General features: G+C 37.9%; 1 protein-coding gene across 4 annotated transcripts in view; it reads left to right on the top strand.

Moving 5' to 3' along the window:
- The window catches only part of ATP11B (ATPase phospholipid transporting 11B (putative)), a 123,991-nt gene that overhangs the window by 58,504 nt on the left and 41,547 nt on the right, over positions 1–23,940 (top strand). For all 4 annotated transcript variants that reach the window (XM_084640014.1, XM_084640013.1, XM_084640016.1 and 1 more), the window contains exons 8-21: positions 763–810; positions 3,492–3,556; positions 4,081–4,162; positions 6,430–6,580; positions 9,214–9,411; positions 9,680–9,838; positions 10,098–10,273; positions 11,317–11,385; positions 12,436–12,509; positions 12,595–12,698; positions 15,021–15,202; positions 16,169–16,372; positions 16,652–16,805; positions 22,680–22,782. In XM_084640014.1, coding sequence (XP_084496140.1) covers positions 763–810; positions 3,492–3,556; positions 4,081–4,162; positions 6,430–6,580; positions 9,214–9,411; positions 9,680–9,838; positions 10,098–10,273; positions 11,317–11,385; positions 12,436–12,509; positions 12,595–12,698; positions 15,021–15,202; positions 16,169–16,372; positions 16,652–16,805; positions 22,680–22,782 — 1,769 coding nt within the window. The remainder of the gene's footprint in view (positions 1–762; positions 811–3,491; positions 3,557–4,080; positions 4,163–6,429; positions 6,581–9,213; positions 9,412–9,679; positions 9,839–10,097; positions 10,274–11,316; positions 11,386–12,435; positions 12,510–12,594; positions 12,699–15,020; positions 15,203–16,168; positions 16,373–16,651; positions 16,806–22,679; positions 22,783–23,940) is intronic.

The raw sequence follows: 23,940 nt of genomic DNA, 5'->3' as shown, positions 1-23,940 counted from the left end.
AGCTGATTACTAAAATGAATATACATGAAAGTTATCATATTATGTGGACAGTAGCTTATTTTAACTGAGTATTTGGATCCTTGTGGAATTTCAGATTCAAAACATGAATGTATATTTGCTTAACTAGTTATTGAACACTGAATCTCAAGTGGATTGTAAAGGTCATAGAATTAGTGATGTCAGTAAAGAACTAGTAAACCAATGATAGTGAACTTTTACAGTCATTTCATATCAGGGTGTTATAAGGCATACAAAATATTTTTGACATTTCAGTCACCGAAGAATTTGAAAGTAACTGGATAGTTTATTCATCTACTTTGTTAGATGTGAAATTACTATTCATTTCAGATGAAAAATATACTGGTAACTTTGCCTTTTTTTTTTTTTTTTAAAGGAATTATATTTCTTGATTGGAACATGTAATCATTTGGTAGGGGGAGGTTCAACCAACTTAACAAAAGATATTTTTTTATCTGATTTCATAAATTGAGTTGTATGGGTTATTTCTAAAATCACTCAGTTCATTTTCTTGAGGGGGGGATGATTCATAGCTCTTGTTGATGACTTCTTGAAGCATACCTCAAAATTATCACCAAGGTTAATGTATTGCCCATTAATAAAACAGACTGTAAATCAAGGATGGGATATTCTATCTGGCGCATACCACATTTATGTCATGCTTTCCTTGCATTAATGAAATAAAGACTTTTTTTATATTGGAGTTTGTACACCAACATTCTGGCATATGACCTTTTTTCATAGATTTGTTGGAAGAATAACTATAAGTCATCAAATTGAGGAAATTGTGCGGTAAGTAAAATGTTTGTAAAGCTAACTTAATAAAACTTTAAAAGCTAAGCTAAGGTGATCGAACATGACCATCATAAAATTATCATGGAATGGAAAAGGGTAATAGTTTATTATCCAGATGCTACTTCAACTCCATAGTAAAGGTTGAGTCAAGTAAAACTAGATTAGACAGTTGAAGTAGTTAAACCTAAACTTACTTGTTTTCCAAAGTTTAGTTTATAGTAATTTTAAGTGTTAGTTTCACCACTTGAATTAACTTGCTTTTTGTAAGGTTGGCATTTGAATGTTTTTAAAATGTGTGTATGAAGTTAGCATGTCATATTTGTGAGAAGTGTTGTAACTTACAATTCTATGTCTTGTAATGCAGTAGATACCCATGGCTTGATGATCAGAGGCACGGAGCACTCTCCGCTCCTGTTGCAATCAGTGGGAACTACTGGCTTATTACCCTGCTGGGGCTTTTTTTTTTTTTTAACATTTAATAAATGTGCACTATCACTAGGTATTTAACTACTTAAATGTTGCAGAGCATATATATGTACAACACCTGTGGTAGTGAACATGCCTGGTGTAAGAGGTTTTCCTGTCCGTTGAAATAAATGGAATATGCATTTAAAATGCGGCAAAAATTATCAAAAGGGTCAAGCAGTAAAGAAGTTCAGAGATTTAAGACTGGATTTTCAACTGATATTAGCTCCCATATAGGCACCTAAAAGAAGTGCCCAGAGTTTCAAGAGTACTTAGCGCCCAGATTGAGAGTAGAGCTGGTAGGTGTTGAGACCTCTTGAAAAGTTGGTCCTCTCTATCTTTAAAATGTGCTTTCATACATAATAGATGTATTCATTAACAAACCAGTTCCTTCCTGTGACTTGTTTGATATTTTAATGCCCAAGAAGTTCATTTTTAATTGTTTTTGTTGTTCAGGCATAGGCCTTAGGGATGAAAGATCTATCTTCTGTCTCCACACTTCATTTGAGACTTTGGTCAAATCATTTATTCACCCTGTACTTCAATTTACTCATCTTTAAAACTGACATGTTTACTGAGCTCACAACCAAATTGGGAAGCTTACTTAATTAAATTAACGTTTAAATAAATTTTTATATCTTCAGATAGAAGGCACTATATAAGTGCTCAATTATAAACTTGTTAAAGAGATTATTCAGTTAAGTGGGAAAAGGGCCTTAAAAAATCAGAACCAGTTAAGAATGAACTTCTTGGACTGGTTCTGATTTTTTTTTTTATTTATTTTTTTAAGGCCCTTTTTCCACTAACTGAATAACCTCTGAAACAAGTTTATATTTCAGCACTTATATAGTGCCTTTTATTGGAAAATTATAAAAATCATTATAAATGTGAATGAAGTGATGCTCTCAATACCTCTGTGAGGTTGGTAAATATTATGTCAGTTTTAAAGACGAGTACATTTGAATAAAGGGTGAATAAATGATTTGCCTGAGCTCTTTTCAAAGGTCTTGCATGAAGTGTGGAGACAGAAGACACATCTTTCAGCCCCAGAGCCTATGCCTGAACAACAAAAACAGGGCATTCCCAAAGGTTTTCTTTCGGTTGCTACCACATTTGCAGGTCTTCAGAATATATTATTGCCAAGCTTTTCATGTTCAGCTCCAGGATTAATCTCAAAATTAATTCAGTTGAAAAGTATAGCAGAACCAGTTTAAACCATGTGTGATGACACACTTACAGCTCCACCAGTAGACAGAGCTCATATCTCTTTACCATCAAAAAGAAACCAGGTTTGCTTGTACTGCACTGATTGAACTATGTATTCTGAGCTAGCTAAACTGCTTTTATTGACTGTAAAACCATTTGAGTCCAGCAATATGGATACGGCTTCTTAGGAGAACATAATTTACCTGAACATGTAAAATCTTCTCTTCTTCAAGTGTACTATATTGCTTTTTTTTTCCATTAAAACTTTGCAAATCGCCTAAGAAATATTTACATTATAAGAAATTTTACTCAGGTTTGGGTTGAATTCTTTCTAACAGTGATTTTATACCGGAAAAAAATTAAAGCAAATGTCACACGCTCAAGTGCATAATTTGCACATACAGTTACTGTAGTTGTAGATGCAACTATGGCAATTGCTTGTGTAGCTACAGTTAGTCTAGCATAAAAGTCTGTCTTTTGAGAACAGTTTTTTAAATCTGGGTTATGTTTTCAACTGAACTTGAAGGATCAGATATTTTGTTTATGTAAATGGTAGTCATGAGCTATTGTTGCTACTGGTTATGAAAGAGTGAAAAATCAACACTAAACTGTACAGGAGGCTAATAAGCTGTACATTTTAGTGTTTAGTTTTTAATTCTGGTGTCTGCCTCTCCACTGGAGTTTTTTTCCATTTCAATTTCTGTTGGAACCACTTCAGGCAAAATAAGGAAATTTTACTTTTTTTGCTTGACTTTAAGCTAACTTTTTTGACAATTTCCAAAGATGGTCCAAACACTGGGATGGAACATATACATACCACTCTTACCTTAAATTAACCTTCCTGATAACTACAGCTGTGCTTTCCACAGCACCAGTTTCAGCTAATACAAATTAATTTAAAGGGATCCTTAGAATTCAAAATGTGTTGATGTCCTAGATTTTAAAAATAGCCATTCTTAAATATTGTGTTTTAAAAAAAAAATGCTGATGTATCTGTTTCTTTTTAGACCTCTTGGGCCTGAAAGTCTGTTACTTCGAGGAGCAAGATTAAAAAACACAAAAGAAATTTTTGGTTTGTAGACATCGAAACATTTTTAACAGTGTCTTCTTAAAACATGTTGATGAATTGTGGCCTAATTTTCTCCCTCATATTGAAGATATTTTAACAGTCCTACTGGGGGTTACCTGTAGATGGGGTATGATTATGGCTGAAGGGGAGGAGACTATGACCAGAGAGCCCTGTGGGATATCAAATTCTGTCTTTGGGTTTAATAATGGAGTAATGAGTCCATTAGATAGGTGGCTCTGACACTGCTGTCTGTTTCCAGTGTTTAAGACCTACTCTAGGGCATTTATATTCTGATCTCTATACCCTTAATTAATATCAGGGAACAGTACAGACCTAACATTGAGCAGTATTAGCAAGTGCTAAAATTAATTCCAAAACTCTGCTTTATCATCACAAAATGCCACCGAAAAGTCTAACTAGCCTCACCATGCTGTCTGAGTGCACATTACAAGTAGCAACCCCTCTAATTTTTGTAGAAAATACCAAGCTGTACCTGAACAGAAACTGAAGTATTCTGTGTTTTTCAGGTGTTGCTGTGTATACGGGTATGGAGACAAAGATGGCATTAAATTACAAGAGTAAATCTCAGAAACGATCAGCAGTAGAAAAGTATGTACTGTATGTGTTATACTGTCTTATTTATGTGTAGAATCTAAACTCGGTGTTTCAGCAGTAATTAAAAAAATTAATTGCCTATGTTTTTGTCAGTACATAGACAAAGAGAGCTATTGTAAATGCTAGGCCTTCTGCAGGCTGGTGTAATTGTAATTTAAATTTCATTTTTTAATACTGGTTATCTAATTTCATCACTTCATTACTTACAGCTTCATTTTGCAATAGTGTGCAAAACTAGTTTGATTGCTCGCTCTTACAAGGAAGGATTAGAATAATAAAAATAGGTCAGTTTTTCCTCTAAGGCTGTGTTGGGCAGTCCTCACACAGAGACTTTCTAAGGCCATAATGCTACTCCAGAGTAGGCAGGAGGAGATTATTCAAGAGATGTGAGGTGCTCCTTTCACCGGGGGTTTGGAGTCTGTGTTTTACAGTAGTCCCAACCGTTGTCACTCTCTTGACACATCCTTTATTAGGAGGTTGCATCCTGCGCTTGCAGTGGGATGAACTCAGTCGAAGTCTTAATTTCTATCTCCTGAATTCTGATTTTCTCCCCTTCTTGTTCTGTGTGGGTGCTTGTCCCTGTTACATGGTCTGCGGTATTATTAGAGAAGATGCAGACTCTGAAAAGAATGTCTCCTCAGGTGTATATGGAGCACTAACTATCTGAAGATACTGGAAAATGCAGTTTGCCATGAAAAAAGTATTTTTTGTTTAATTTCTGGAAAAAATAATTTACCCAGAAACATTATGTGAGGGATATTAACTCCTTATAAGTTCTATTTTTAATTCTTGGCTTGTTGTCTTTCCAGTCTAAAAGGCTGTTAAATGTACTGTTTTGACATAACTACAAATGGAACTCATTATACCAAATTTGTCTCTTAAAAATATTTAATTTGTTTTGTCTGTGCAAGTTGTTAAAAGTGCAGGCTGTCCTGCTGACATTCTTTTACAACCAAAGAGTTAATTACCATATATACTGTATCATAAGCCGGTTCATTTATAAGCCGACCACTCCAAGATGAATAAGTAAAAATGGAAATTTTTTATGACCGATTCATAAGCCGACCCTATAATTCAGGGGTCAGCAAACTTTGGCTCTCGGGCCATCAGGATAAGCTGCTGGTGGGTCAAGATGGTTTGTTTACCTCGAGGGTGTGCAGGCACAGAGGTAAACCTAAGTAAACAAGGTGTCCCGGTGTGCCAGCTGCTTACCTTGATGGGCCAGGACAGCAACTGGTGGGGAAATTTTTTGAGGGGGAGAAACTGGGGATTAGGGGAGTGCTGCCTAGGACCCCCACACTCTCCCCATTCCATCCCTTCCCACCTTATCTGGGGAGGGCCAGGGGAGGATGTCTCTGGCCTGGCTGGAGCTGCTCCGGCAGGCCGGGTGCCACAGCCTGCCAGCCCCAGAGCTGCAGCTGCTTCGGAGGCTGGGGGGAGAGCAGCGTAGCCAGAAGCAGAGAGGCTCTGGCCCCGCCTCTTCTCTTCTGGCTCTGCTGGCTGTGCTGCCTCTCCTTGCCCCCTCTGTTCGGGGGAGGGGCTGTGTCCCACCTCTCCCCCCTGTACCCGTTCATAAGCCAACCCCCTTCTCTGGTGGTTCCCTTTTTTACTTAAAAAATTCGGCTTATGAACGAGTATATACGGTATACTAATGTAGTCAGACACAAACAAATCTGTGGGATGCACAAGAAGCTGCTGTATCTTTCCCTCCCATCGTTTAACATTTCCCATGCACTGACATCAGCTCTGACCTTAATTGACAGGGTTGAAAGGTGGTCACTGTCCAGTCAAGGTACTGACAGGCAATGCCGTGGAACTGCATTTTCAGGTAGCAAAAAGGGAGTGGCCTTGGATTGGATTTCTGTATTGGTCTTCCTCACTTCCTTCATATTCTGAAGTGGTATTCGGAAGAGAGGGTGTCCTTGGAACAAGGATAATAAAAGTTAATTCCCAAAACTCCAAACAGCACCTGTTTCAGGAGACAGATTTTGATAGTGTTACACCTTAATCTAACCTTCAATTTACAATAACTGCAGAAATCTACTGTAATTTAGTATACATTCTAGTCAAATGTAGTATTCCATTCCTGTTTGCCATTGTTTCCATTTGTCGCATAAAAACTTTTCTGTTCTTTGAAACAGACACACTGAAAATATTTGCCAACAAAACATTTTTTCATAGTTAAAATTTAACATTGCTTTCATACATTAAGGAAAAAACAGAACAGAATACACTGAAATAGTATTTTTGTGTCCTCCTAGGTCGATGAACTCATTTTTGATTATCTATCTAATAATCCTCCTTTTTGAAGCAGTTCTGAGTACAATCTTAAAATATGCATGGCAAGCTGAAGAAAAATGGGATGAACCTTGGTATGACCAGAAAACTGAACATGAAAGAAACAGCAGTAAGGTAATATGTGGTTATGTAAAACTACATATTGAGTAAATACACCCATAGATACTAATAGTATGTCTGAACCTGAGAATACTGCCATTCTTGGATTTAGGCATGGCAGCTGCATAGTCTTTCATAGATATAGTTGGAAATCAGTATTGCTTTAATTTAGCCTTTGGAGGAATCCAGCTTTAGTTTTAGTCCTGTTTCTGAAGTGGGGGAGCACAAACTGTCATTTCCTAGACTTTTTGTTTCTTTTGGCAAGGCCTAGTTTTTGATCGTTTTGGTTTTTCGTAGGGTATATTCACAAGGCTCTGTCACAGGATTCTGTGTGTTCATCTCACATTGTTTGATGGTATCTTGCCCATCCTTTTATGTTAAAACAAAGGCATTTTTGGGATTTTGCCTATTTTGTGCACTGCCTGTTCCTGTGATTTTTATTATATTTTTTACTTTGGGAAATCCTGTCATGCTGGTATTCTTCAAGTAACTTCCCTTTGCCTGTAATTTCACTGCTTTGAAGACATTGCCAGACAGAATTCTCTTCCCTTTAGAGTTTGAAGGAATTCTTTGAAGAGATGTTCCATTGGATCTTATAGTTTACATCTCTGGAGGATATCCTTACTTAGTCATTTTTTTACTTTACTTTTATTTTAAATTTCTGACTTGTTTTGGGGGGCCTCCTGCTTCCCATGCACTTCAGGAGCTTATAGGAAAGTTTGAGAGGGGTTGAAATTTTCAGAGGTACAAACTGGAGTTAAATGCTCATTTCCCACTTACTTACTTTGGGAGTTAGGCACCTAACTTGCCTTTGTAACTTTGGAAATCTCCCCTCTAGACTCTAAGGCAGTGGCAGTTGGTGTGTGCTGACTAGTCATCATACAAATATGTAAAAGGATCCAAATTGTTGGATTGAAGAGAGTTCTCCCAAGTTTCACACTGCTGCTGTAAAATAAAATGGAAGGAGATATGAGGAGCTCTCATTCAGGAACCTACAGCTAATGTATTGGTACCTTTATTATAACACGTGACTTTCCCATGGGTTTATGATGTGAATGTTCTTCCAGATTGAACTGGAAAAACATAAACATCATCTCTTCCTGGATGTCACTTTTTTGTAAGTTACATTTACTGTTAAGTTGGGTGTTAAACTTATCAAATGCTCTTGTACTAGCTTTAAAACAATCTTATTTTAAATTTTAATTTTGCAAAGTATTAATGAAGATGTTTCAAAATTGCTTAGTGACCATCATTTTAGGATCTAAAACTACTGAAAGAATCTCCAGTTTTTTGAAGTAGTCAGTCAAGTAAAGGTGTATTTTTTTTTCTTAATTTGTATAAAGTAGTTGCAATATAAATGAGAAGAACTTCTGGAGCCATTGTAGTGTGTTGGGGAAAAAACAGGATAAGTATTTACTAAGCCATTCGATCCCCTCATCCTCACCTTCAAGGCTATATGTAACCTTGCCCCTTTCTTTGATGTCATTTCCTCCTACTTTTCCCTCTTAATCATCTCTTTTTCACTTTGTTGCTCCCTTTATCTTTCTTCAGTTCTTATCAGCCACCCGCCCCTTTATATCTCCATTAAATATGAAGTTTTTTAAGAATTCCTTCTAGCTTCTGCCGCTGCCTTTTCCCCCAAAATATCTTCACACCCTCCATTTTCTGAGCTACTACACTGTACCATGACTTTGTTTATCGTGTTTCTTAGATTTGAAAATCTTTAGGGCAGGGAGCCTCTGTTTTGTAAATCACCATGTAAACTTACAGTGCTGATTAAATAGTTATGCCAACATTCCCTCGTTAGGAAGAACACTTTTTTTTATTAGCAAAATATCTACTACATTTCCACTCTATTCCTGCACATTGTTCTCCTACTCCAGTATATTTCAATGGAGTTAAAAGGTATGTTTCAGTTCTTCTTGTCTCAAATATCCCTTTTTAAGTTTTCAGACATTGGTAGGAATTTCCTCAAAGATAAGTTTATTGCTGAGATTGTCACACTAATTATCAAGATAATACTCAAAGAAACTAAAATTGCATTTCATCCTTGATTCACACCTTTTTCAAAGTATGACTGAACTATGTTGTCGTCCTTTAATATAGAAATTTCTAGCTTCTGTTACTTTGTAAAGCTACTTTAATGTGATCTTCAATATCAAGTGTAAATCATGAATACTATAGATAAATGGGTAACAATGTGGAATATCTGTTGCTTTTAACTTGTTTTGCCTTCATAACTTGTGGATTGTTAAAGTTTGTGATTGGCTGTTTTGTGCAGTATGTGATGTGAGTTGGTCACCTCAATCCAATTCCTAAAAAAAAGTGTTTGCATTACAGAATCATCAGCACACTTAATATTGCACCCTCCTTTACAGTCTCAGCAGAGAAGACATGGATTGATGGGCTTGAGAACTGAAATATCCTCTCATCACTAAAGGCAGTCTCTCTGCATCAGTCTTAAAGACACATTGCTGGGGCACTATGGTGAAGTCTGCATTGTTGTACCTCTTCTGTGTATATATAGAGGACTTCAGTCTCCTCCAGTACAGACAATCTGATACCTTTCATAATGCTGAAACACACTTAAGTGACCAAGTTCCGCTTAATGACTCTGATAATCCTTTCCTTCTCTCTCTCTCTCATAGATTCTGAGATTTATTTCAGATTTTCTTGCTTTTCTGGTACTTTACAATTTTATCATCCCTATTTCGCTTTATGTGACTGTTGAGATGCAGAAATTTCTTGGATCTTTTTTTATTGGCTGGGATCTTGACCTCTATCATGAAGAAACAAACCAGAGAGCACAAGTAAATACTTCAGATCTCAATGAGGAGTTAGGACAGGTAACAATAATGTTCATTTTTTACTTTTTGTTTAAATATCAGTGTTAAACAGTAAGGAAAAGTATTAGTGACTTCATATTGACTCTATTTTGAGCAACTCATAGGAGTTTGAAAATAAGATCTGCATATCTGACATGATGGCAGAAATACATATTTGAAGTCTCTTTTAATGTTAGCAAAATAAGTTTGTGATATATGGGGAGATGGTAATAATTTTTCTGTATTAAATGTACTTTATTCCAATTTGTTTTCTTTTATATTACCCTAGGTGGAGTATGTGTTTACAGATAAAACTGGTACACTAACTGAAAATGAAATGCAGTTTCGGGAATGCTCTATTAATGGCATCAAATACCAAGAGATCAATGGCAAACTAGTTCCAGAGGGGTTGACTGAGGATTCCCCAGATGGAATTAGACTGAGTCTTGTAAGATTTTATTTTTCTTCAAACTGAATAAATGCTGATGAATATTTCAGTTTAAATATTATTTCTTGGTGTGTTACGTAGAAGAAGAAAAATTTCTGGAAGAATTTCTGGTAGTAAAAATGGTTACAGAAAGAGTGGTAGATGTAAGGCAGTTTGAGAAATTTGATTTTTTAAATACCTTATTCTGTGGTACTGTAGAGTAATGCATCTTGTTTTAGAAAGATAAACTTGGCTTATGAACTGCTCTGTCTTTTTATAGATGAAAGAGGAAGAGCTTTTCTTGAAAGCAGTCTGTCTCTGTCACACAGTGCATATCAGTGCAGACCAAACCGATGGCATTGGTGATGGGCACTGGCGTGCCAATGGAATAGTGTCTCAGCTGGAGTACTATGCTTCCTCACCAGATGAGAAGGCTTTAGTTGAAGCTGCTAGCAGGTGAGTTCTAAGGCCAAAATTGTGACCGGCACAGCATGGCCAACAGCAGCTTCAAAAGTGAACAGGGAGATTTCACGGCCCTATGGCTAATTACTACAGTTTACTGCAAAGGGGTTTTATATATACCACACACCCACACACACCCCATCCAGGCATTTTTTTATATAGAGAAAGTTTTACTTCTGGATTAATTGATAGAAAGTAGGCAGCCCAGGGACATGGTCAATGGGGTCTCTACACATCGCGGTTCCACTGGGCCACTTAGAAACTTAGGCAGCTCACATCCTTCACAGGTAGACTATGATTATTAGCCTTCTAGCACAGTCTTAGACTAGATTAATAATGAGGCACTGAGACATTGCAGAATATTTTAATAACTATTACAATTAAATACTTAAATACTCTGGCTGCAAATGTCTGTTTTAATTCTCTAGTTTATAATACTCCAACCTTAAAATTGGATTGCTGTTTAATACTTTCATTAGTTATTTTAAAAATAAGTTAGGATACGTTACCAGGACCTGTGAACACTTTGAATCAGTTGATCAAGCTTAAACAAAGCAGACTGTTTTAATTGTCATATCTGTGTTTTGTTAATATTTAGGAAGATGCTGGTATTGCTGAAATGCAGTTATAATTAGGCTTAGCAAATTAGTCTGTTACGGAATATGTAAAGTGTATGTTTAGAATAATAAAGCACATAGTATACTTTAAAGTAGACTAGATCTGTAGAAGATGTAGAAACCCCCACCCGATGTTAAACATTGGGTGGTTAAAAACATTTATAGAAACTAATTCTATCAAACTTAAATGGAGGGCATATTCCTCATGTTACTATGTTTCATACAGCGTTGCATCATCTTTACTACAAAAGAGGCATAGAAGTAAAGAGTATTTTTAATTTTCTGGAAATTAGATCTTTTTTCAGAATATGTAATACTTTTGCATTATTTAAAAAATGGCTCTTCCACAGACTCTCATGTTAATGAAAATAGTAGGCAAACCTGGTTTTTTTGTTTTTGTTGTTTTTTTGCACATTTTAGAGTTGGTGTTGTATTTACTGGAACTAATGGGGAAGGTATGGAAGTGAAAAGCCTTGGAAAACCAGAAAGGTATTTCTTTCATATCACATTTATTGTGGTTCTCAAAGGACAGAACATTAATTCATGTGGATTAGTATAATATTGTACTTTTATATTATCTTTATCCTTCCTAGCTGGAAAGCACAGAATATTTTGTTCCTCTTGCTTTCCCCATAACTCCCTTTTTCTGAAACCTTTGCATATGATGTCCTTGAAATGGTAGTATTCAGTATTTTTTAATGAGAATTAAATGCATGTAACAATGGAAGGCGTGTGGGTGTGTATATATGAAGATGGCAACTGTCATACATGTGCATATTGATCATGTCTCAAATTTTTCAGCAAGCAGTTGAGAATATATGGATATTTGCATTCTCTGCGTTATACCGTAGAATATTTTTTCTTGGTCTGATCTATCTTAGTAATAACATGACTGAAGTCAAAGTTTTCAAACCTCTTAACTTCCTTTGGAGCTCTTAAATAACATTTTCAAAAGTGACTTAGACACTTAGGATCGTAAATCTTATTGAAAGTAAATGGGCCTTAGGTTCCTAACTGACTTAGCACTTTTCCAAATGTTACCCCTTAAGTTAATACAAGATAAGGCAGCAAGCTAGCAGCTGAAAGTAATTTCCAGACCCCAAGCTAGTATTCAGTAAACAAAGATTTCCATTGGGGAAAAAGAACATGGCGGGGAGGGATAGCTCAGTGGTTTGAGCATTGGCCTGCTAAACCCAGGGTTGTGAGTTCAATCCTTGAAGGAGCCATATAGGAATCTGGGGCAAAAATTGGGAATTGGCCCTGCTTTCAGCAGGGGATTGGACTAGATGATCTCCTGAGGTCCCTTCCAACCCTGATAATCTAACTTTCGCCAGACAGAGGCTACCAGTACACCACTGCTGAAAAATAGCAGGTGAGAAAGCATGTATAATAGTCCCCATTTGTACATAGTATAGTTCTTATAGAATGTCTGGAGCAGAATAGGGGTTTGGGAGACATTTTTATAACTTGTATTTAGCTGTTTCCTACTGGCATTTGTTTCTAAGAAAAGCTGCTTTCCTTTCCCCTCTGTCTCCCCAGGTTTAAATTACTTCATGTTTTGGAGTTTGATCCAAATCGTAGACGAATGAGTGTCATCGTAGAGAGTCCCTCTGGTAAGCAGCCAGATCTTGCTCAAAGTTGTAATTTGTAAACTGCTAAATGGTGCATATGCTCAATTTTTACTCTGTTTTTTCTTAGGAGAAAAGCTCTTATTCACAAAAGGAGCAGAATCTTCCATTCTTCCTCACAGTAGAGGGGGAGAAATAGACAAAACAAGGATTCACGTAGATGAATTTGCTTTGGTAAGTCAAAATGTTCAAGATCTAAACCAACTAATAGATCTTGGTTGCTCGTGCTACTGCTCAGAAAACATAGTGGATGTGTACAAAAGAACTGTGGGCCTCTGTTATGTGGAAGGGGTATTGTATGTATGTGGCACAGCCTTTGCGAGATCTGAACCTGACACCACTAAATCAGAACAAATGAGTATGTCTTCTAATTTGGTTTGATTGATAACTCAGTGTAACTTATAAAACAAAAAAAAATTGATTTATAGTTTAAAACTCATTCAGATTTAAATTTGGCAATTGCATCCTAAGAAGTCACTGTTGCTTAAGCCAGTTGGGAACCCATTCAGTCCTTTTCTGGCTGCTGTCTTTTAACCAATCCCCTTGAATCTCTGGTCAGCTCTTTTTGTTCCTTCCAATTACAATATGTAGGGTCTTAAAGCTGCATTAGTGGCTTAAACCAACCAAAAGCCTTAGTCTTGAACAGATTAAACCACTCTATCTAAGGCTTTAGATGAATTTAAGATGTTTATGCAGCTTTAAGGCCCTAGGTAGGTTTAAACTAGGAAAAATGTTCAAGGAAACATAATTTAGGGCAGTGCTCTTCACTATTTTTGAAGTGGGGGCAATTTTGGGGAAAAACCTTCAACATGAGAGCCACACTAGCCTGACACAGATGGTTGAACGCATGTCCGACACAGACGGTTGAACACTCTTTGTTGGTTGATATGGTAATATTACAGTTATTGGTAATATTGCTTGGAGTGCAGAAGAGGGTATGGGGGGCTGGCTCTTGGAGGGGGCTCAGGGCTGGGGCAGGGGCTTGGGGTGCAGGAGGGGGTGAGGGGTGCAAACTCTGGGAGGGAGTTTGGGTGCAGGAGGGGACTGCAGTCTGGGGCAGAATGTTCGGCTCCAGGAGGGGGCATGGGGTGCGGGCTCTGGAAAGGGGCTCAGGGCTGGGGCAGGGGCTTGCGGTGCAGGAGGGGGCTCAGGGCTGGGGCAGGGGCTTGGGGTATAGGAGGGGGCATGGGCGGTTGGCTCCAGGAGGCTGCAGGTTGGGTGGTGGAAGAGCTATTCAGAACCTGCCCCGGGGAACAGCACTTCCAGGAGCAGCTTGGGGCCGGGGCTGCCCAAAGTAAGGGACCAACCTGCACTTGTGGCCCCTGGAGGGGCACGTGGCTCTGCGTGCTGTCCCTCTCTGCAGGCACCGCGTCCACAACTTCCATTGGCCACAGTTCCCTGTTCCTGGCCAATGGGAGCCATGGGGACGGTGCTTGCAGGCAGGAGCAGCGTGCGGAGACCTCTGCTCCTCTCCTTACCCCTAGGGCTGTGTGGGGCGTGCTGGCCACTTCTGGGAGCGGCGTGGGGCTGGAGCAGTCAGGGAGCCTGCCTTAGCTGCAGCCTCACTACCATCGGAGAGCACGATTTGACAGTGAACTTCACTCAGGGTCCACGGGAGCCACCACTGGCTCGTGGGCCGTGCAGGAAAGAACACTGATTTAGGGGGACTAGTCAAGAGTGGAGAGGCACTTACATGGGGAGAAATTCTAAGATTCCATGAGTTCAAATGCCAGCAATTTGCAGGTGACACTGAGCTCTATTATTAACATTTTTATGCCAATGTCATCCTTGCCCCCATCTCTCCGAGGATCTAGGAGAGGAAGATTTGACTGAAGCTATACCCAAGCCAGGTAGAGGTTATGTTTGTAAGCAACAGGAAATGCTTAGAAAAGCTTCCAACCACACTGAGATCGTCTGTTGAGGGAATTTGTTCCCAAATCCTCAAAATAGATCACAGTCTGAGTCTTTCTAGACTCCTCAAGGATACTGAACTCTCATATAGTGCTGGCTGCGAAACTGACTAATTAGGAATCTCTAGCCTATTCTTTCCAATGACAGCTTTTCCTTAGCTGAACACTTTTGTTACCATCACACTGTACTACACAACTCAAAATGCATGTACAATTTTCTCATACCTGTGAGTATAATCTGCAGTGCTCTGTCACTAGTCAACATTTGGCCTGCTGGTGCTTTTAAAGTCAAATACATTCCTTCTGCCTCTTCCAGGCTTTCCATTATGTTTCCTTCCCTCAATGTCTTCTAGTTATTTATTTTTTGTCTTGTATGGTGCTGAGTGCATTTTTGGCACTTAACCAAATTTTAGCTTGGTAGTAGTAATCTGCCTTATCTAAAGCAACTGGTCAGTTTTTTAAGGTGTCCATTATGTGTATTTTTATAGGATATAAATATTGTACTTGTACTGCTTTTCATATGCTTTTAAATCATTTTATGAACATTATTATCCCTGAAAACGTACGACATCTTGTTTGGTTGCAGAAAGGGTTAAGAACTTTATGTGTAGCCTATAGAAGATTCACAGCTGAGGAGTATCAGGAAATAGACAGACGCCTTCATGAGGCTAGAACTGCCTTACAGCAACGAGAAGAACGACTGGCAGATGTATTCAACTTCATAGAAAAGGATCTGGAATTACTTGGGGCTACAGGAGTAGAGGACAAGTATGTTTTGGGACTTCTGCTGATTTCTCTACAAAAACAAAGCAAGCTTCTGTTTTATAATTCCATGATGGTGCACCCTTCTTTGTAAAATTGTCCCGACAGAGTAATAGATGGCTACTTATCTTCACTTAAATAAATGCACACATACACTCAACGAAGTCTTAAATGTAGTAAACATGTTTTGCAACGTGAGACTTGGTAGTTCCAATAGCGTGCTATGTGCTTTACAGACAAGTTTTCAAATGTCTACCTTGTAAAGTGCATTCACAGTCAGACTGACTTAAATGTATGGTAAGGCTTCCAGATGCCTCCTGGGAAAAACCTGAAAAGTGAATACTCTTGAGGCCCTTCTACTTTTATGCTGTATTTTTTAAAAACTGTTTTAATTAGTCTCAAGATAAATTCTGATGATTCCCAATTTGAGGTCATAATCTCTTTAACAATAGATTGCTGAATAAAGTACTGTGATTTGTGTAAGATTATAATTTCAGGGTGCAGATAGAACTCTAAAAGGTTTTTCATGTATTTTATGGAAATATTGCTAAAAGTAAAAGAAAAATAGAAAAAGATACTGAATATAGGAAACTAAAACTTTTCTTATAAAAGATTTTTTTTAAATATATACAGAAGATCTCGGCTTAAAAGGCTTTACTGCTGCAATTTTGAAGTCATTTCACTTAGTAGAGGTAAACTTTAGATTGTACTTTGCTGAGGTCTTGATTAGACTGGGTGGAAATGAAATTGGCTGAATACATTTGTGAATAGTGTTAGGAAAACCCTTATTGCATCCAGATAAGCCAATTTACAGGTTAAATATCCTACCATATCATAACTGCCTATTTCAAATGTGATTGTGTACCTTTTTATCACACGCTTTGTTATAGTTAAATATTAAACCCAATCATAATGTGGACTGTTTCTTTGTAGTGTGTTCTACCAGTTAGTGAAGATGTTCTCTATTTTCAGACTCCAAGATAAAGTCCAAGAAACTATAGAGGCACTCAGATTGGCTGGTATCAAAGTGTGGGTGCTTACTGGAGATAAGCATGAAACAGCTGTCAGTGTGAGTTTATCTTGTGGACACTTCCATAGGACCATGAACATCCTTGAACTTGTACAACACAAATCAGACAGTACATGTGCAGAGCAGCTGAGGCAGCTAGCCAGGAGGTAAAGTACCATATGTGGCAATCTGAATGATGTTATAACTCTGGATTATTTATTTTTTATTTCTCAAGTTTTATGACAATTAGTCATTTTAGTTTATTTACATGCCTAATATATAAACTTACTCTGTTACTAATAAAGCTGTTGCTTCTGAAAGTCTAAGAGACCTTCTTTTTCTCAACTTGTGTGATTATTTGTTGTGAATATAGTACTTGCTTACTGTAACTAAATTAAAATACAATGTTGTTTTCAATATAATAATGACCTCTTTTTTCTGAATAGAATAAAGGATGATCATGTAATCCAGCATGGGCTGGTTGTGGATGGGACCAGCCTCTCTCTTGCGCTCAGGGAACATGAAAAACTGTTCATGGAAGTTTGTAGAAATTGTTCTGCAGTGCTGTGTTGTCGCATGGCACCCCTGCAAAAAGCCAAGGTAAGTCAATATGCAATATTAATGGTTGTTTTCAAATATAAGAATGTTTAAATTTGTAAACTATATTGCATTGATTATGATGACATCCTGCATTCCAGAGCTTATTCTAAAGTTAAGTATTGTGAACTTCTTCTCAGAAGAATAGTTAGTATACCTGAAACCAGAGGCATATTGCATAATAAAGGTTTGGTTCTCAAGCATTGGCTTAGCAGTTTGGTCATCTAACAGCATTGTCTTTATTATTTACCTATTAAGTCTGTTTAAGTGGTGGTTCTGTCATTTGGGCAGCTGTATCACAGTGAAAAAGGAGAACATGAAATCTATGTGTAAAATTTAATTTCTAAATCTGTGCACCATTCACATCAGTTAATTTAACAAAATACCTCTTAGTAAGGATCCATGTGCAGCAGCTGCTCTAGTGCTACATACTGTACAGGACATATTCCAGTAGGTGGCTTCAAAGTAGCAGGACTTATGTGAACAGCCTTGCAGACACAGCAGAGCAGTGGGGGATGCCGTTGCTAGTATCGCTAATTAATGAGTACATGGACAATTAAGCGTGATCAAATTAATGTCCCAGCTAAATTTGGACAAGGAGCCACTACAGGTCACTATTCACTAGAATTCCTGTAGCAGCATAATGTACTGGGTTTTGCTCATTTCAGATATTTCAACAAAAGACAAAAGGAAAACATTCTAGAAACAGTCTTCTTACAAATTTTCTTGTGTTTTTTGTTTTCTGTGAAGTGTTTGTAGGATATCGAAGTGACTGTGACACCTACAATACTTGTAATTACTAGTGTTTTGAGTATCTCAGCTCTTCAATGCTATTTTAGTAAAGACATAAGACTCTCAGTTACTGCTGACAGGAAGAGAGGCCAGTTCTATTAACCAGTAATACGGTTGAGACTCCTTCAAGGAAATCATTTCCATCTCACCTCAGTAGCTAAATGGAGAACTCTTCTTGGATTAAATTGGAGAAGCTTTATGAAGAAAGTACATCTGCAATTGTTAAAAGGTGTAAAAGATCTGGAAGTTTGTGTTTGGAGGGGGGAAATGAGGCCTAGCTTCTGAAAGAATAAGATCTCTAGTGGTAATGTGCCTTCAGACTTCCTTTTTTTCTCTGAAGCTGTCCTGATTTCACGTCTACTCATATTTAGGTCTTCATTGAATTTTGTTCAGCACAGTTTTAATAAGCTGCTGGATATTCTACAACAGTGGGTAGTGGCATCTCTCTGGCTGGCTTGGTCCTATCAAGCACATGAATGAAGTTTGAACCTACTATATGATTCTGTTCAGACTCTATAGAAGAAAGTGGTTGCAGAAGTACTGGTAACTTATTACCACTATCCAGCCCAGAAATCCAGATGTTTCCAAAATTACTGTCATGGGTGAAATGTCATGTTTGGCCTTGGCTTGTAAATGATCCTCTCAGGAATTCCTTTGAGTAAATGGGAGCATGGCTAACCATCATGGTAGACCTGTTGCTCCTGAGAGAGATTATTTTTCTGCTTAACGTAATGGGACTGAAAATGGGTGTATAATGTAAGAAAAAAACGTTGTCTAAAGAGAATCAGACACCTTTCCAATGTGGAACTAGTTTCTGGCCGTTGTGTAACATTATACCTATTAAAGGATACATGGAAATCAAAACAATTAATTATGGACCTGTTCCAATGTCCAGTGAAATCAGTGGGGTTCTTCTATTTAAGTTTCTGAAATCTCAGGAGAGGTTTGTTTCTTGATGATACGATTCCCCACTGGCTGAGATTATTCACTGGCCTGATGATGATAGTCATATTACATATTTTGCTTGACTTGAAATTTTTGTTGCCAGCCTGCATCTTCAGAGCATAGCTATCTTCCAGTTTGGGGTCAATACCTGTTTAGTTGCTTTTGTATCTGTGAGGTACTTATTCTTGGCTACCAAAGAAGGTAGGTGGCAGCCAACAAGAATATTTTTTTACATCCTCTAGTTCCTATCTTCTCCTGCAAGTAGAACTTCCTTATTTATTATTTCCTTAGAACTTATTTCCTGCATCTTATCACAACCTATGTTAAAGTATTTTCTGATGGAACTGACTTGCCTTAGCCATCGAAACTAGTCAGATTACTCTGAAATGAGTACAGGATGAGGATAAACATGTTTTGTGGCAGCTTACTCTAGGCCTTTAAGGTTATATTCCTTCATTCATCATGCCATTCCTCTGCTTTCTTTTGCCCTGAGTGCATATTGATACATCAGGGAGTTGTACGATTTTCCGCTGGGAGATATTTTCTGAAAAGGCTTCTGTCTCCACATCCAACAACTTGAAGGCTCAGAACATCTGTAATTGTGTTTGTGAGGTTTATCCCTTTGAGCTAAAGCAGCAGTTCTCAAACTGTGGGTTGGGACCCCAAAGTGGGTTACAATCCCATTTTAATGGGGTCCCCAGGGCTGGCATTAGACTTGCTGGGGCCCTGGGCTGAATCTGAAGCCTGAGCCCCAGTACGTGGGGCGGAAGCCCAAGGGCTTTAGCCCTGCATGGTGGGGCTCAGGTTACAGTCCCCCTGCCTGGGACTGAAGCCTGTGGGCTTTGGCCCCCCTGCCCAGGGTGGTGGGGCTCGGACAGGCTCAGGCTTCGGTCCCCCCCTTGTGGGGTTGTGCAGTAATTTTTGTTGTCAGAAAGGGGTCGCAGTGCAATGAAATTTGAGAAACCCCTAAGCTAGAGCACTCTTTCTCCCCTATAGGAAATTAATCATTCATTGTTTCTTATTGGCAATGTGTCTGTTCCAAGGAATGCTTCTCAAGTAGGAGTATTCCTAGCTCTGGTTAGAGGGTTCCTGTTCAGAATGTGTTTTTTCTGTGTGCAGCAACGGTTTTTGAGGACCGCTGTTCTCAGGAATGCACGTAATTCTTGCATCCAAAAATACAATAGCGTTTCTCCATTTTACCTGTTCTGCAGTTGTCCTGCCCAGTAACTAAACTGGGACCACTCACTACCAGTAGACTTATTTTGCTTTGAAAAAGGAGGAACTATGTTTGTTAGTGTCATTCTTAATTGGCATTCCTGACGACTCTTTGACTTCTCAGATCATATTGGTGGTTATCTGTCTGTCCTTTTAAGGTATGTTTCTTATATGAACTTATCCTTTCTTGCATCCCTTCTAGTACGTGAGAAGGGTGCAAGATTTTCTTACAGCAATGGTATGTTCTTCTGGCACGGCACATCCTTTCCATTGTCTGTGCTAAAATACATATTTGATTACATTAGCAATTCCTTTATTGCACTGTACTTAAGTAATCTGGGGACACATCTGTACATTTGTGTGCTTTCCTTAGCTGTACTCATCATGGTTGCTTCTGTGGAGTATCTCACAAAAGTTTTAGCATTCCCTTCCAGGTTTCCTGTGTCTCCTGTTACATTACTAGTACCTTTCTAGGTTCTAGCCTTGCAATCAAAGACATAGGGGCTGCACCTCTCCTCCTGCACAAACCAAAGGCAGTTCAAGCTTGTCTAGAGGGCTTGGTCACACCCTTTATCCTTACACTAGACTCTCTCTCTGCCTCCATTGGTGCAAAGCAGCAGTTTAGCACCCCCTTCCTTTTCTATTGCAATCCTTAATGGTAGAGCAGTCCAGTTGGAGCAAACTGAAGATCAAGAGGTGCTTCATCTGCAAAAGAGACCTTTTCAGGAGTCACTTCTCTCCTAAATTACATGGAAAGGAGGAGTTTGTTAATCCTTTTCCATTAGCTTTTCCACTTAAGAATGAATATATATATATATACACACACGTCTTTTGGATGACTTTTTTAGTATATACCCCCTACTACTCAACTTGATACTAATGAAAAAGATCATATACAAAGGAATGTAGGGCAGGCCATATGTTATTGCCTTCATTTTGAGCAGTGTTGATCATGTCTGTGGCCGTTTACCACCTATTCAGGTATTCCTATGCTCTCCTGTTTGTTGTAAGAAGTTTGGGAAGTCTCCAGGATTTTCTGAGTTATAAGAAACATCCTTAGATTATTTCTGGCCCCTTTTATGATCTGGTGATTATTTGGTGGATACTTCCCTTCAGCTATATAGTCTCCAAGAAAAGGAATCCAGTTAATACTGTAGGTTTCAGAGTAGCAGTCGTGTTAGTCTGTATTCGCAAAAAGAAAAGGAGTACTAGTGGCACCTTAGAGACTAACCAATTTATTTGAGCATAAGCTTTCATGAGCTACAGCTCACTTCATCGGATGCATTCAGTGGAAAATACAGTGAGGAGATCGGATGTTCCTGTTAACTGCTGGAAATGGCCCACCTTCATTATCACTAAAAAAGGTTTTCTCTGCCACCCCTCCTCCCCCGCCACCCACCCACTCTCTTGTTGGTAATAGCTCATCTTAAAAAAGTGATCACTCTCCTTACAGTGTATATGATAACACCCATTTTTTCATGTTCTGTGTGTATATAAATCTCCTCACTGTATTTTCCACTGAATGCATCCGATGAAGTGAACTGTAGCTCACGAAAGCTTATGCTTAAATAAATTGGTTAGCCTCTAAGGTGCCACTAGTACTCCTTTTCTTTTTAGTTAATACTGTATTTTCAGAGAGATGAAATGTATTGTAATTAAGCTTTAAGAGCTGAGGGAACATCATTCAGTCCTGTCAAATTATATGAAGCTAAATTCAGAGAAATTAATCTCTCCTTAAATCTGTACATACCACCAGATAAAAGTTTTCTCCATAACCTACTCTGCATAATCTTGAGACAGTATTATCAGGGAATTCAAATTTTGGATTATTCCCTGGTTGCATTTTCAATTTTCCCTTTGTTCAGTAGGTATGGAATGTCTGTGTTCATCCTAGTTATTTTGTATGTCTTTTTATGTGATAAAATACCCATTTTATAGTAGATATGTTTTTATATTATAGTTTTTTAATCAGTAGCCTGTGAATTAATATGGGAAAATTGTGCTATATTCTTTTCCCACCCATATTGAAAATATGCTTTTCTTATGTTGTGTGGGATGATTTATGTTATACAGTTCAACTCCAGGATCCAGTTGTGGTTTTTTTCCCCGTCTTTTTTCTTTTCTTATATTTCAAGTTTTTTAGCATTCAGACTTTTTTTCGTTTGCCTGTATTATGTATACACAGCATGATCTGATGGATGAATGAGTCTGGTTTCATAGTCCCCATGAAAACTTTTAAGAGAGTTAACTCTGTAGGTAACCTTTGAAGGTACTGTCTATCTGTTGCTCCCACTCCCTACTTGCATGAGAAGTAAAATTCAGTATTTTGGTTAGGTTAATAGTTGTAAAAGAGCAGATGGTTATGTGGGGTGACGGTTGTGTGTAATAGCCTGGAGGCGTGTGTAATTTCTGATTTCAGAGTATGTCCACACTGCAGTTGAAGGTGTGATTTGCAGCTCAGGTAGGCATGCCTTGGTTAGCTTTAATGTAGACAGCACAGCTTAAAATAGCAGTGAAGATGTGTCAGCATGAACAGTGTAGCAACTCAGGTGTGTACCCAGAGCTACAAGCAGCTTATACAGCCTGTGCTGAAGCATGTGTCACCAGGTCTTCACTGCTGGATTAAAGCTCACATAGGTATGCCTACCCAAGCTGTATTCACATATTTGATTGCAATGTAGACATACCTTAAAAGTTGTTCAAAAGCAAGAGGCTTTTCCAGTAGAGTTATGAATTTGTGACATGTCCACTTATGTGACGTGCTGGAGATACTCTTATCCAAGCATGCTTATCCCTGGGGTTCACTAGTGGGTGCATTTATTTAAGCTGCTCATGAATTAGTGACAGATTTATAACCTGAAAAACTAATTTTGAAACCTCCCCTTCCCTTCTCTTTTTTTTTTTTCTTTTTTCTCCTCCCTCCAGGTAGTACGACTGTTAAAAACATCTCCAGAGAAACCTATAACCTTAGCCATTGGTGATGGGGCTAATGATGTAAGCATGATACAAGAAGCGCATGTTGGCATAGGTACCTGACCTTTTTCAGAACTTTCACTTGATATAAATTACTAAATTTGTGTTCTTTATAAAGCATTCTACTGTATGTAGAATTAGTCTGTACTTGTACTTTTAAACTGCTAAACTTTAGCCATTTTTACACCTGAAAATAACAATACATCAATCTTGCAATCATTTTTAAACACACTTGCAGTTGCATGTTATATGTCAGAATTTCAGTGGAATCTAAAATGTAAGACCATTCCCTTCTGAAGACAATATTTTAAATATCAATAGCTTGTGTCTGTTATATGGCACATTAGAATCTAGACCCCCATAAAGTATTGTTCTCTTAATTATCTCCAGTCGTTACTTAAGACACTATTAAACGTCTCTTGACACAGAATTGAAGCTATTCTCTCTATATAGGTAGCTAAAGTTTTGCCACCATTTCTTCTGTTACTACACATTGAACTTTAATTTGACATTGGTTAGTCACACCAATGTTTTCTTTCCATATATCTGTTTTTCTTGAATCGCCATGTTGAAAGGGGACCTTACCCAACGTCTAGTGAAAAGAATCCAAAAATTTAAAAATCATTTAGTTTTATGTTTCACTAATAGAATAATACTTTATCAAATAAGACTTCAGCCCATTTTACTAATCCATCTCTCTACTTTTTTGCAATATATAAATAGCAAAGCTATTAAGATTTAGATTTGGATATAATTACATGCTGCTTTAGATTGTCTTCCACCTCTTATCAAAAAGTGCTTAATTTTCCGTGCTGATTATATTTATTTCCTAAATTGCACCTTAATCTTGCCCATATACAAAAATGAAAGATAATAAAAAGAAGAGTAACATGAAAAGAATGAAAATCTTATTTCTGCAGTCATTTCTTCAAATCCTTCATTTTCATTCTAGACTATTCTGTTATATTCTGCATGAATAAGAGAGGTTGATTTTGCCATTTAAAAAGAACTCTAACAATCCTTTAATCATTTTTTATCTGGAAGTCTCTTGTAAGGCATCGTTCAGGATGCAAAAGTCCATTCCTGGGGTATCTTGGTTTGTATCTCATTTCTCTTACTTTCCTCATTTCATTCCTAAACTAACAAAATGTAACAAACTTTCTTCGCAAGGGGGTTTTTACTTGGTTTCTTTTCTAATCCTTTTTGAAAGGTC

The sequence above is a fragment of the Lepidochelys olivacea genome, assembly GCF_965140295.1.
Source record: "Lepidochelys olivacea isolate rLepOli2 genome assembly, chromosome: 9".
NCBI classification, from domain to species: domain Eukaryota; kingdom Metazoa; phylum Chordata; order Testudines; family Cheloniidae; genus Lepidochelys; species Lepidochelys olivacea.
Note: the sequence above shows the minus strand (reverse complement) of the source record. Positions and strands in the feature narration are given on the sequence as shown.